The 13,341-nt window shown below is 36.4% G+C and overlaps 1 protein-coding gene across 3 annotated transcripts in view; it reads left to right on the top strand.

Annotated features, from left to right (window-relative positions):
• The window catches only part of LOC108701421 (NEDD8-conjugating enzyme UBE2F), a 123,093-nt gene that overhangs the window by 65,252 nt on the left and 44,500 nt on the right, over positions 1–13,341 (top strand). For all 3 annotated transcript variants that reach the window (XM_018236078.2, XM_041577481.1, XM_018236077.2), the window contains 2 exons: positions 5,874–5,944; positions 9,769–9,826. In XM_018236078.2, the coding sequence (XP_018091567.1) occupies positions 5,874–5,944; positions 9,769–9,826 (129 nt within the window). The remainder of the gene's footprint in view (positions 1–5,873; positions 5,945–9,768; positions 9,827–13,341) is intronic.

Genomic DNA, 13,341 nt, shown 5'->3' with positions numbered 1-13,341 from the left:
CTTTTATGACTTACGTATAGTAACTATGTTCAGTTTGTGTTGTATGTTTGGGTAAATATGTTATAAGACAGGATTTGCTAATGGTAAGTAGAAGTTCAACATACTGTCATCTGGTAATGGAAATCTCCATTGATGATATTTTTACTTTAATCATAGCCAAATGTTATGGTGTTTGAAAGGCATTGATATCATCTGTAAATCTCACGTTATTACTAGCAATGTTTGTGTTTTCTGAGAAAGGTAAAGCGATGCCTCCCATGAGTATGGGATAGTTCTGTAGATCTTGTAAAGAAATATTGATAGCCTCAGCTGCGGCCCTTTGGGAGATGGTACATTCATCATTTATAATAGACTGAGTTATTTCTTTGTCTTGTACCGAAAATATTGTAAATTGAAAGTGCACTTGATCTTTAGAAGGTCTCAAAATAAACGTCTTATAAAGCAAGTGCTTGTCAGAAATAAATTATTACATATGTTCTGGGCTATCCCGTCGAGAATCATTGTGTACCCAAAGCATTTTGTTTTCAAAAACGGAGTAATCTGGTCTGCTCCTAGCATAGATGTATTGTTCATGTGAGGGTAAGATGTAATTATTTTGATCTAAACATCTACTGCTGCAGTTGTACAAACCATCTATAGAATCCGTTACAGCCTTACAGTGAAACTTTGGGCTTAGTATATATTGCATGTCATAGTATCAAGTCAATTCAGGGGATACAGGTATATATGGCACTGGCCTAGCCACTCGCCAGTAGTAAATCCAAGTAAAGAAGAATGCCAATACCTGTACCTGTACTTGCAGCAAACAGGGTGATCCCAAATTTATTCAATGGTGCTACACAACACTTTTCAAACGATCAAACTTTTGATCGTTTGAAAAGTGTTGTGTAGCACCATTGAATAAATTTGGGATCACCCCGTTTGCTGCAAGTACATGTATTGGCATTCTTCTTTACTTGGATGTCATAGTATGACCCAGGGAGGACTGTAATGTGGTTCAGGTTTTTTGTATGCAGAGATGATACAGTCTTAAAGAAGAAACAAACCCTTAATAAAAACAAATCCCTACCCTGCATAGACCCTCCTCCCCCCTCAGCCTAGCTGCCCCCGGGCAAATGCCCCTAACTCTTTACCACCTTCTTCTCTTCGGTAATCTTCGGAATGAGACTGTAGTAATTTTCTGTTAAGCGACAACTGCACGTGCAACGAAACTTGTGAAAATTACTGAAGCGCCGGTGTCATTCCGAAGAATACAGAAGCGGCTGAAGGTGGCGCCCGTGAACTTCGCTGGACAGAATCTGCACGGAGGGGTAAGTAAAGACTTAGGGGCATTTACCCGGGGGGGGGGGGCAGCTAAGCGGGGGCGAGGAGGGAGGGGGTCTATGTAGGGTAGGGTTTTTTTATTGAGGGTTTGTTTCTCCTTTAAAGGGATTGTTCACCTTTCAAACTGTTTTTTCAGTTCATTTGTTTTCAGATTATTCCCCAGAAATAAAGACATTTTTCAATTACTTTCTATTATTTATTTTTTACTGTTTTTCCAAAATCTAATTTAAAGTTGAATGTCCCTGTCTCTGGTGTTTGAGTCTGGCAACTCAGTAATTCAGGTGCAGATTCTGAACTGTTACAATTTTACATTTAGTTGATACTTTTCTCAGCAGCTTCTCTGGAGTATTAGCAACTATTGTATCAAGTCTAACAGCTGCCTGTAATGAAACCCAGAGATTCTGCTCAGCATGGACAAAGATAAGAAATTTATCAACTAAATGTATCACTTTAGAATAGTTTACAGCAGTGATCCCCAACCAGTAGCTCGTGAGCAACATGTTGCTCTCCAACCCCTCTGATGTTGCTCCCAGTGGCCTCAAAGCAGTAGCTTATTTTTGAATTCCAGGCTTGGAGGCAAGTTTTGGTTGTATAAAAACCAGGTGCACTGCCAAACAGAGTCTCAGTGTAGGGTGATAATCCACATAGGGGCTACCACATTTTTTGGCAGCCCAAGAATATTTTTCATTCTAGTGTTGCTCCCCAACTCCTTTTACTTCTGAATGTTGCTCACAGGTTCAAAAGGTTGGGGATCCCTGGTTTTACAGGGTCAGCGACCCCCCCTCTCCAGAGCTGCTTTAGAAGGTGAAAATTTACTCTTTACACTTCAATATTATAAAAACAGTGACACAAAGAATATAGAAAGTAATTGGAAAATGTTGTCATTTCTGGTGACCTATCTGAAAACAACTAGTTGTCTGAAGGTGAACAACACTTTTAACTAAATCTTCCTGCTCTCTTTCCTTCAAGGCAAGTGGAAATGCTGGATTAGAGATGAAATGCCAGTAAACATTATTAAAGCTTAATATAGTTGATTTTTTCATGTATTTATATAACCAGGGTTATTTAAATATATGGGTTTTTTTTTTGTTTAACCGAAGCTTTTGTCAGTGTGTCCTTGTATGCAATGCTGAGTGCAGTCAACCTCCAGTAAGTTCTACTGTGGGAATATTCAAAAAACATGATGAAAAATGTGTCTGAAATACAGTCATAAAAAGAGACTGCTATGCAATGCCATCCAACCGTTCCCATGTTTATGTTTTATAGAGAAGGACTGAGATCTCTGTCAATCCCTTGCAAGGCTATATACAGCCACCAGTCAATATATTGTAGTTTTGCTTTTTGTGCTAAACTATGATTTTCTGTGCACTTGTTAAAAACGTTTGTTTGTTTGTTGGTTGGTTGGGTGTGAGTCAATAGTAAATTGTGTGCATGCAAATACAGTTTCATGTGTCAACTGGTATCCCATTTTAGGGAGAATATTGCTCAAGTTAGGCGTCTCTGGCATGATCTTTGTCAGCCCTTGTCCGACAGGTTCTGCAAAAGGTAGCAACTTAAGTAAAAATATGCCCTTTGTGGTCATTTATTTATTAATTTAACAAAGATATTTCATCAAATTTTAGGGTCCACTGACCCTTGCATTATTGTGCATTCACATCCTTATGAAAGTATTACATGTAGATCAGTATTTAATAGTTAAAACCATTCTAAATTGCTAAAACTGCTTAGAAAAAGACAATATTGTGAGACTCCAGGCAGGTAACACATTAGGGCTTATTATGCTGGACAGGGTGCAAGTGCAAAAGAGGAAGCAATCCACCATGTTTGTGCAGAGGCCATTGTGCCCTCATGATCACAGAGCTGACAGCATTTTTGAGGGGTGGCACATACACATTGCCTTCCCGTCCCCTAACTTTCTCAGTTATTCGTCGCTGGTAGGAGCAGACCACAACAGGGCCCTATATTTAGCTCATGCCCTATGGCAGACATTGATTAAGAACAAGACTGCCTTGTCTTCACCGATGCTACACTCTGAACCTCTCGCTGGATTTCTTTTGCCTGATGTGCAGAGAGCATGCAGACCCCAGACAGAAGGGCTATTTTAAATAAGCTTTTATGCCCCTTGTTGCTCTTGTATTTCTTTCCAGGATCTAAGTAAATGAACCTTTTTAGAGCCAAAGTACCTTGGCCATCAGCCAGATATCAGCAAAAGGTTTAACTTGATGGACGTGTGTCTTTTTTTCAACCTTACTTACCTTTTTTATACTATACACTGTATGTGATTTACCAGTGCAGTTTAATTAGTATCCATGTTGATTAATGGCATACGTGTTTGTGGATAACATAATTTCCTTGACACTAGGAAGTTAAATGCCCTTAATGTGTACAGATAGGGACACATTTATCAATATTGAAGACAAGCATTGTAATGTCTGTAGCAACCAATCAGATCTTTGCTATTATTTTCTAACTTGTAAGTGACTATTCAAATCTAATTGCAAGGGGCAATCAGTGGTGATGTTTGTCTCCAATGTTAATAAATACGCCCCATAATGTTCACTTAGCAGCAGATTTATTACATTTTGTGGTTGCGTTTCTGCTGCGATTTGTGAACATTGTGGCAATAATGTCTAAAATATGGCCTAAAAATTCATAATTGTGCCCTTTAGTATGCAATTATGTTAATATATAATCAATTTTTTCTCTTTGGTGTTAACTGGTCTTTTAAAGAGATGTCTGTTCAAAATGTATCTTAAATAGATGGAGAATTGCTCATTTAACATGATGATTTAATAGAAGTCAATTGAGAGGGTGTTTTATTTCCTCTACCTCTGTAAATTAATTCTGTGGTTGCCCATCTATGCGAAAGTCTCCTTGAAGAGAGATGATATATGGTGCTTATAATAATACAGCACAGTCTTTATTAGAAGCATTGCAGCGGTAAATGAATTATATGAATGAAAAACTAAGAATATCTAGCACAATAATAGGTAAAAGTTCAAGGTAACATATAGTAATGCTCAGATTGTCGGTACAGGGATAATGCCTGTACTACTTAGCTAAAGTCAAGTTATCTACTTGGATCAAGTACAAGGTACTGTTTTATTATTACAGAGAAAAAGTAAACCATTTTTAAAAATTTGCATTATATGGATAAAATGAAGACAACCTTCCTGAAATTGGGAGCTTTCTGGTTAACGAGTGTCCAGATAACAGATCCCATACCTGTACAAGTACTGTTTTTATTATTACAGAGAAAAAGAAATCATTTTTAACAATTTCAGTTATCTTGGTTATAATGGAGTCTATGGAACATGGTCTTCCCATAATTTGGAGCTTTCTGGATAATGGGTTTATGGATAACAGATCCCATGCCTATACCGATACCAAACAGTATTCTTTTTAAATCAATTAGGCGAATAGTAGTATAATGGGAGGCAACAATTTGAGCACTATATAAACATTTTGTAAAGATCTAAAGGATTGTTTTTATGGTAGCTGATATAGAGTTCAGTAGCACAACAAAAAATATCTGTTTCAAAGTTTCAATTATTTTCAGACTGCCTTCCATTAGTGATGTGCGGGCCGGTCCGAAACCCTCATTACCCATGACGTTGGGCGGTTTTGTCCCAATCCGATTATTTGCATTTTGTGTGTGTAAAAACAATCAGCCATGTTGCAGCTCCCTCCAGGAATCTGATGTGCTTCCCAGACATTTTAATATGTCTTTTTAAATCTGCAAAGATGGCAAATGATGGAGGTGTAAAGATTCAAAGGCAAGGGTGGTATATTTATATATAAAAAATATTGTTTTACTTTTATGCAAAATGGACAACTAGATCAATGCAATGTTAAATTAACAAGTGCTTTGTATATACATCATACAACTAAACATGCTATAAACATCACCCAACAATATAATTGAGATAAAAGACAAACAACAAGGAGCGGATACACCTACCGAGAAAATGAGAATAGCCCCAACGTTTCGGCACTAAGGCTTTAGTGCCAAAACGTTGGGGCTATTCTCATTTTCTCGGTAGGTGTATCCGCTCATTTTTGTAAATCTGTAACATGTGTTAAGCTTTGTGTAAAGGAAACAAAATTCTTGACAAAATGTCACCTCACATTAGTCTACAATTCAAATGCAATGCTTAGTCTTAGAAATGCAAAGTAAAATTTTGATGCCGTAGACAGTGTTGTCTGCAGTCCTAATATCAAATCCTGAGAAAGGATTAATTTTTTTTATGTATGTATGAGGAACACAGGTTCTAGTTGGCACCTCTACAGATATTCCCACAAGCCTCTTGAGATAAGAAAAACAATTTTAAGCATGAATATATATTTTAAATGTATGAACTGGTGATGGTAAGAGAGCACATAGTAGCAACTGTCCGAGACCTGTTACTCAGTATTTGTACCTTTATTATCAATCAAGGCTTTCTATTGGTTGTTTTATATATAAACATTTTTTCATGGAAAGTATATCAAGGATACTTAAGCTGTTTTTGGCTACCTGACAGCAACTATTCTTTATTTCTTATGTGCAGCCTCCAAAGGTGAAATGTTTGACAAGGATCTGGCATCCAAACATCACAGAGACAGGAGAAATTTGTTTAAGGTAATATATTAATTACTTATACTTCATATCATTTTAACATCTAATAAACAGCCCTTGTATTGCTTGAGCAATTTAAAAGGGTCACCTTCCAATACTTTTTTCAGTTCAATTGTTTTCAAATAGGTGTCTCTGTATGGTGTCTGGCAACTCAATAATCCAAGTGGAGATTCTGAACTGTTACAATTTGCTACATTAGTTGATACATTTCTCAGCAGCATGTATGGGGCAACTATTGTTTCAATTCAGCTGCCTTTAATGAAACTGAGGGATTCTGATCAGCAAGGCCAAAGATAAGGAATGTATCAACTAAATTATCAAATTAGAACAGTTGATAGAAGAGTTGGCGAACCCCAAGCTCCTTACGAAGGTGAAGAATTAAACTGTACACATCCATATTAGAAAAACAGCCACTTCAATGTGGCGAAAGCATTAAAGGAGAAGGAAAGGTTAAAACTAAGTAAGCCTTATCAGAAAGGTCCACCTAAATATACCAGTAAACCCTCAAAGTAATGCTGCTCTGAGTCCCCTGTCAAAAGAAACAGCACATTTCTTTCCTTCTATTGTGTACTCATGGGCTTCTGTATCAGACTTCCTGCCTTCAGCTTAAACCTCATTGCCCTGGGCAAGAGCATGCTCAGTTTGCTCCTCTTCTGTAATCTGAGCCTAGAGCAGGGATAGACTCAGGCAGGAAGTGATGTCATACCATGTTAATACTGCAGCTCCTATCCTAAACAAACAGAGAGTTTCTAGAGCTTTTTACTCAGGTATGGTAAAACATTCTACAGAATAAATATAGCATTCTAGCTTGCACTATTGCAGCTAATCTAATGGCAATAAAATGCCTCTGTAGCTTTCCTTCTCCTTTAATACCTAGATATTGGAGAACAGAACAGATCCCAACGGTTAAAGAATGGATCTCACAAATGCAGGAAATCTTCCAATTCGAGAGTTACAAAGTCCCCAGACGAAATTTTACACAAGAAGAAAAGTTTAGGCAAAGGTGGACTCACTGGCTTTTGTTTACTGCATCCCAGGAACATGCAGATCGAATGACATAGACAAAATGCACGATAACAAAGCTAGAGGCTTCAAATTTTTGCCTCTGGCTCCGACAAAAAGTCCTCCTGCACTTCCGGCGGTCCTCCTCCTTCCCCCCAGGTTATGGCTAAGCTTATATGTATAATGACTACAACAGGACAATAGTTATTAGACTGTTCATTATGTTAAGATGGTGAACGAAAGCTCTTTGTTTTTGTTTTTTTGTTGCCACTATGCGATATATCATGTACTATCTTCTTGGAGCTGGGATAAGTGACGTGCTAAATATGACAATATACTCAAGTTGCATGTACAGATGCAGCCACTTTGGTTTGTCTGTTTGACACAGAATAACTAAACACAGATATCCCATTTATCTCATTTAACACAGAAAACTGTGACACAACATCCCATCTAATTAAAGCATTCACCATTGTGAACAATGGTGCTTTGGTATGCTAATGAAAAGGTTAAATGCATTAAATGAGTTAAGATAACTTTAGATAACACAGTTTCTTCAATTAACTCTGAGTCATGACGCATTTAACTCACAAATCCAAGTGGCTTCATCTGTATATGACAAATTTGCTGCAAATAAAGAATTTAAAAAAAAAAAGAGAGAAAAACAGCCACAACTAGAAAGTAATTGGAAAAAGTCTTCTGGTGATCTGAAAACAACTGAATGGAGAAAAAAAGTGTTGAAAGGTGAACAACCCCCTTTAAAGGCATTTCATTGTTCCTTCAGAAGAGAGATAAGCATCAATGCATTGTCAGAGTTCACAAGGACATACAGCTCAGGAAACCAAGACACTAAAAAATGCAGTGCAATAATTATGCTGGCTTCTGGTGCACAAACATTCTCCAGTGTTCAACCTTGTCTTCATTGAGTCATTAACAATACTCATTCAAGTCTCTTAATGATAAAATGCTTATTTCTTTTAGCTTGAAATTTAAAGAAGAGCAGTTTGAGCACCACCCTGTCTGGGACATGGTTACATCTAAAATACTAATATATTAAATTGTGGGAAATCTATATCACACTTCTAAACATGTTTTGCAGCTGGTGTATCCTTGTTTTGAACCCCTAATGTAATTATTGCTGATGTTTGGCCTTCCACTTTTATTCCTACATTTGACCAGTCACATGGGCAAATCAATAACAGATTTTGTTCTTCGTCTTGATGATGGTCTTATCTTGGTTTGGTTCCATATTTATCAATGTAGGAATTAATCTCCAGGGGTCATGTAATAGCTCAATATATAATTTGGGCTTTAGATTTGTAGACCACACTGGTTTATCTAATAGGATCAGGTAATATCAGCAAGTCTCTCAGGTGATTGGAGTACTCCATCACAGGGTAAATATTTTCTTTCCTTCATTATTAACTATGCATTGATTAATAGGCCAACATAACCTCAAGGAAATAAGTAGTTTAGTTAAATTCCAAGCAAGAGTACATAATGTGATATTAAAACATATTTAGTCAATACTGGCACAGTGATCCTCTTTCTCTTGTACAAATGACAGGTAAATCTACCAAAATGATTGTGTTTGGCCCAGTTATTTGTCACATCTTTATTTTAATACGAAATCTGAACTTTTTATGTTTTTTTCACCCAGACTGCACAGAACACCCTACTGAGCTAACAGAGACTATACTCTATTGATTCAATGTAATGAATTTCTTTCAGGATTGCAGAAAATGGAAAAAAAAAATACTTTATCGGATCTGTAGAGGAAAATAATGGCTAGTTTAAAGACAATGGGTTGTGTTAAAGATATGTAAAGGACAATGATCCAGTCTAAATGGTTGCAGAAAGCTAAATCAGTGTCTTATATTTTTTCACATTTTATTACTTATCTGTAACAATATGCTCAGTATCATGCAATGAAAACTATGCTCGAGAATGGCACGCTCACATATTGCTGTTAAAGAAATATGGTGTGGTGTTTGCCTGTCTTGCATTCCTAATTAACAAGTCCTGCATTGGAATTCATTTCTGTGATATTTTCATGTCAAAGCACTGAAACCAGTCATACAGGCTAACTTGCTTATACGCCTCTCATATAGGCAAACAATGAGCATTGCTGCTTCATTGACATTAATTCTAATTATCTCAGTAGATACCAGACAAAAATGTATTTATAGGAGTTCATTCAGTAAAGTGGGGGGATTGCATAGAACAACTAGGGCATGGGGTTTAACCCACTGCCTATACTGCAAAGTCTCTGCAAAACCTCACATTACCTTGTACCCAGTCATCCATTCAATAACACTTTAGTTTACATGAGCTAATCTATGTACCATCAGCCAAAGGGAACTTTAAGGAATATATAATTAACAGTAAGTATTTTAGTGAAAAAGACCATTTCAAAAAACAGCAACGCATTATGGATTTGTTGTATATGAGGAAGGTTAGCATGAACAAACATAAAATAAACATGTCGAAAGTCAGTGAGTGAAACAGGAGGTATGACTGCAGTGTTTATGCAGATGGGTATTAAGGTGCTCTTTAAAGCATATATATTGTAAATGTCTTTTTTGCTTGATGATCCAGTTGTATAAAGCTACTGGGAATTGTTAAGTAGGTTTTCTGTTGTACAACAATTAAATCAGAAGGTCATTAATGGATTATAGGAAGTCCTTACAAGGTCATCTTATGACTGACTCACTCAGAGAGTGGATCTGGGTTGTGACTCTATTCTTAATTACTTCTCTGTACTTTTAAGTAAAAGTTCAACAAATTTAAAATCTTGCCATTAATGTATTTTCTGTATTTTTCAGTTTGCTAAGGGAGCATTCGATTGATGGAACGGGTTGGGCTCCAACAAGAACTTTAAAGGTACAGTTTATGATCATGATTAGTTTCAATGGAGATTTGCGCTTAACCACTGCTTTAGACTAGACCTGTTGTCCTTTATTCACTTTGAATATCAATATGTAATCATGCTGCCTCCTCTGGCTTTGATGTTATTGAATATGTATTTGTTTTATCTTGGAACAAAAAAAATACCCTCTTAGGAGATTAGGTGGGGTTAGAACTTGTGTTTTCTTATATATGTTGCACATTATTTGAGCTTATTTTGGGGCCTGCCCAAATAGGGGTCCGGACAAAAAACTTTTCAAACCGCTTCTAGTAAAAGTTTATGATGGTCTTTCCTCCACTTCCCATGATCTGGTATAAAGACCAAGTACTAAAATATTTTTTATATAGTTAAATTGGGTTGAAAAAAGTCCACCAAGTCATCCCCTCCAAACAAATCCCATTGAACATATGCATATTTATACAGACCTATCTATACACTTGCATATATATACCAATACCTATGGTAATTAACTGTAAATCTTACGAACACAGTAGCTTTGGATATTATGCTTGTTCAAGAAATCATCCAAGCCACTCTTAAATGTGTTAAAATAGAATGTGCTATTGACATTGCTTCAAATGAAAGTTTTATTCCTCTTATCTGAATGGGTGGCCTCTGCTTTGTTGTTCTTTTTTGTGGGGAAAAATATTCCTTGATCTCTGTCTCTAATGTACTTGTAACGAGTATTCATGTCTCCTCGCAAGCTCACTTTCTTCGGAGAACCAACTCCAACCATAACAGTCTACCTTCATAGTTTAAACCTCCCATCTCTTTTGCCAGTTTAGTTGCACGTCTCTGCAACCTCTCCAGTAAGGGCATCCATTTCGCCAAAAATGAACACAACCAGCAGTGTGCTTTGTTGCAAATCCAGTGCAGTTCCACCGTCTGTCTGGCATAATTTCTAGTGTTTGCAATGTGAGTGACATCTGTGCCTATTGATGCAGTGTGTGAAGGAGACCGATAAGCTATAACCTGGTCAGGAGGTTGCAGTAGCTCCAGGGTTCCCTGCATCAATAGGTGCAGCAGTGTCTTGATTTATAACAGAAAACAGGAAGGATTAAGCAGTGCCAAGCGCAACTATATGGAAGGAATGCATTTAATGAAAGTGGTTTTCAGCATAACTCATTACGGGGGAAAATCGCAAATAAGCCTTATGTTCCAAGCCAGCATGGTACTGTATTAAGTTATTGTGAATTTACTAAAGATCTATAGTTTTTTTATGTGATGTGTTTTGTTTATTTGTGTTTTAATTTAGAATGCACTACTAAGCTTGCCAGCCACATAATAATTATAATAGTGAAGAGGTCATTTTTGCTAAGACCTCATCTGATTTGCATGTACATCTCACTTTAAGCAGTAGTATCTTTTATATGCCATATGCACAGATGGCCATTGATCCATTTATCTACAGTGGTAACTGGAGACAATTTTTTTTGGTTTCCTCGAAAAACCCAGAAGTCAAAACACAACCTTCTCCATGCCCTTGCTGATATTCATCAATTTTGTATTCTGCGACAGTTGCTCACTCAGAAATCCTGATGCTTCCAACACTGTAGGTTTTGGAACCCTTCTTTTCTGAGACAAGTAAGAAAAAATATATTATTTTGTTAGAAATACTGGGGTTAGGATTACCTTTTTTATTGTTTTTTTTTTTTTAAATATTGACATTTGTGCTAGCTGATTGTATATGAATCTGCCTGAGGTCTTCCGGTGAATCATGCATCGCTGCAATAGACATGTTTTTGTTTAAACCAACACTATTTGTATGTAAATACCTATTGACTTCAGGGTTGATTTCCTTCTTAATGAAAACATTTGTCATGTATCTGTGTCTGTCTATTCTGTTTTGTGAAACAAATTGGTTAAAACTATATATTGTGCACTCTGTTTCTCAAGCATTTTCTAGGAAATAGAAGAAAATTGTGCCTTTTCACATGAGCAATATTTACTTGTTCAGCCTATTCCTTATGAATAGGTTGATCTTTGTGGAAAAACCAATGTCCTTGTTACAGTATTACTTATCGCTACCCTGTGAGAATATCAGAGGGTTTGTTCTCAAGACCATCCTTTTAACTGCTTTTTTTTCCAAAAAAGAATAAATGCCATGTGAGACTGGTAGTAAGAAATATAATCATTCTATGTTCATTTTTTACAGCATACTATTACTGGAGGTTTATATTATTTCCAGGAACAGCTATTAGATTGTTAGATTGTTCCTTACTTACCTTACACATATTTATTAGATTGTTCCTTACTTACCTTACACATATTTATTGTCTTTTCTTCTGTAGACAGTGCACTGTGCTAGACAATGAATTAAATATATTTAATCAATAGTTTATATATTGCAGAATGAGTGAAACCGTTAGTTGGTCCACATCAAAAATAGGTTGGGTACTCGTAGAACTAGATCAAAGAGCTGTTTATAAAAACATTTTATGAATTAAGAGGAATATGAACAAATGCTCAACATTTGATCTCGACAAACTTCATCTTTGAAGAGAAACTATACCCTTTAGAAGTTCAATTTCTAATGATTTTCTTCAGTGAATGTTCAGTTAAGCATATTGGAATAGGTTATTCTGTACAGAAACATTTTGATATGAGTGGCACATTAGCCATGGTTTTGCAGAAATTGTATCCACATTCAACAAAAATTTTAATTCAGCATTGACATTTGTTGGACTTTTTTTTTTTTGTAAATTGTGGGGAATTCTCAATGAGGTAATTAAGGGGACAAAACCCCAAACTATCAAATTGACTTGGGAGTAGATTTGCTTTCTCGAGTAAAATGAAAATGTACATTGTTCTCTGAACCAAAAACTGCTCAGTTTAATGTCAATTTAAAAACATTAATCATTGACCTGTTGAAGGTACTTTCGTGTCCTTTGTGCTAAAACAAAGGGAGCGGTTCTTGGTTAGTAGACCCTAGAAACAGATGAGAAGCTGTAGACACATATAGATTGTCCATTCCCTAGATGATTAATGCATAATCCTATATTGTGTTGAGTCCAGAATCGTATGACTCAGTTTGGTCCCAACACTTTACGGCCTGATCTATTTATTGATTCCCTCTTCTGTAGAGCAGCACTTTCTGATACTGTCCATGACTACTGCTAGTTCACTTCTAAATCTAGTTTTTTCCCCTAATCATGTACATTTATCTTTTAAAGCATGTCTGGAGAAAACCTTGAAGAAACATAAACATGGCTCCTAAAGTGTCATTCTTAGATATCTAGCTGCCTTCCAACTTCTTTTTAATCAATTTAATAGTAATAACAGTGTGACAGCTTTTGGCAGAAGTCTAAATAAAATTTGCTCCATGAGTTATTAAAGCTTTTTTTTACTGCATTATTATTGCCATGATGGGCCTGCAATCCGTGTACAGAACTTGATCTGCCAAATCGGGCATAAAGTGTCATTGCTTCTTGTCAGTTTCAACAAGTACAATTTGTCCTGTCAAGTGTAAAACTTTAGGGGGGGGTAGTTA

This window comes from Xenopus laevis, chromosome 9_10L (assembly GCF_017654675.1).
Source record: "Xenopus laevis strain J_2021 chromosome 9_10L, Xenopus_laevis_v10.1, whole genome shotgun sequence".
NCBI lineage: Eukaryota > Metazoa > Chordata > Amphibia > Anura > Pipidae > Xenopus > Xenopus laevis.
The sequence above is the reverse complement of the archived record's forward strand: the minus strand, read 5'-3'. Positions and strand labels throughout refer to the sequence as shown.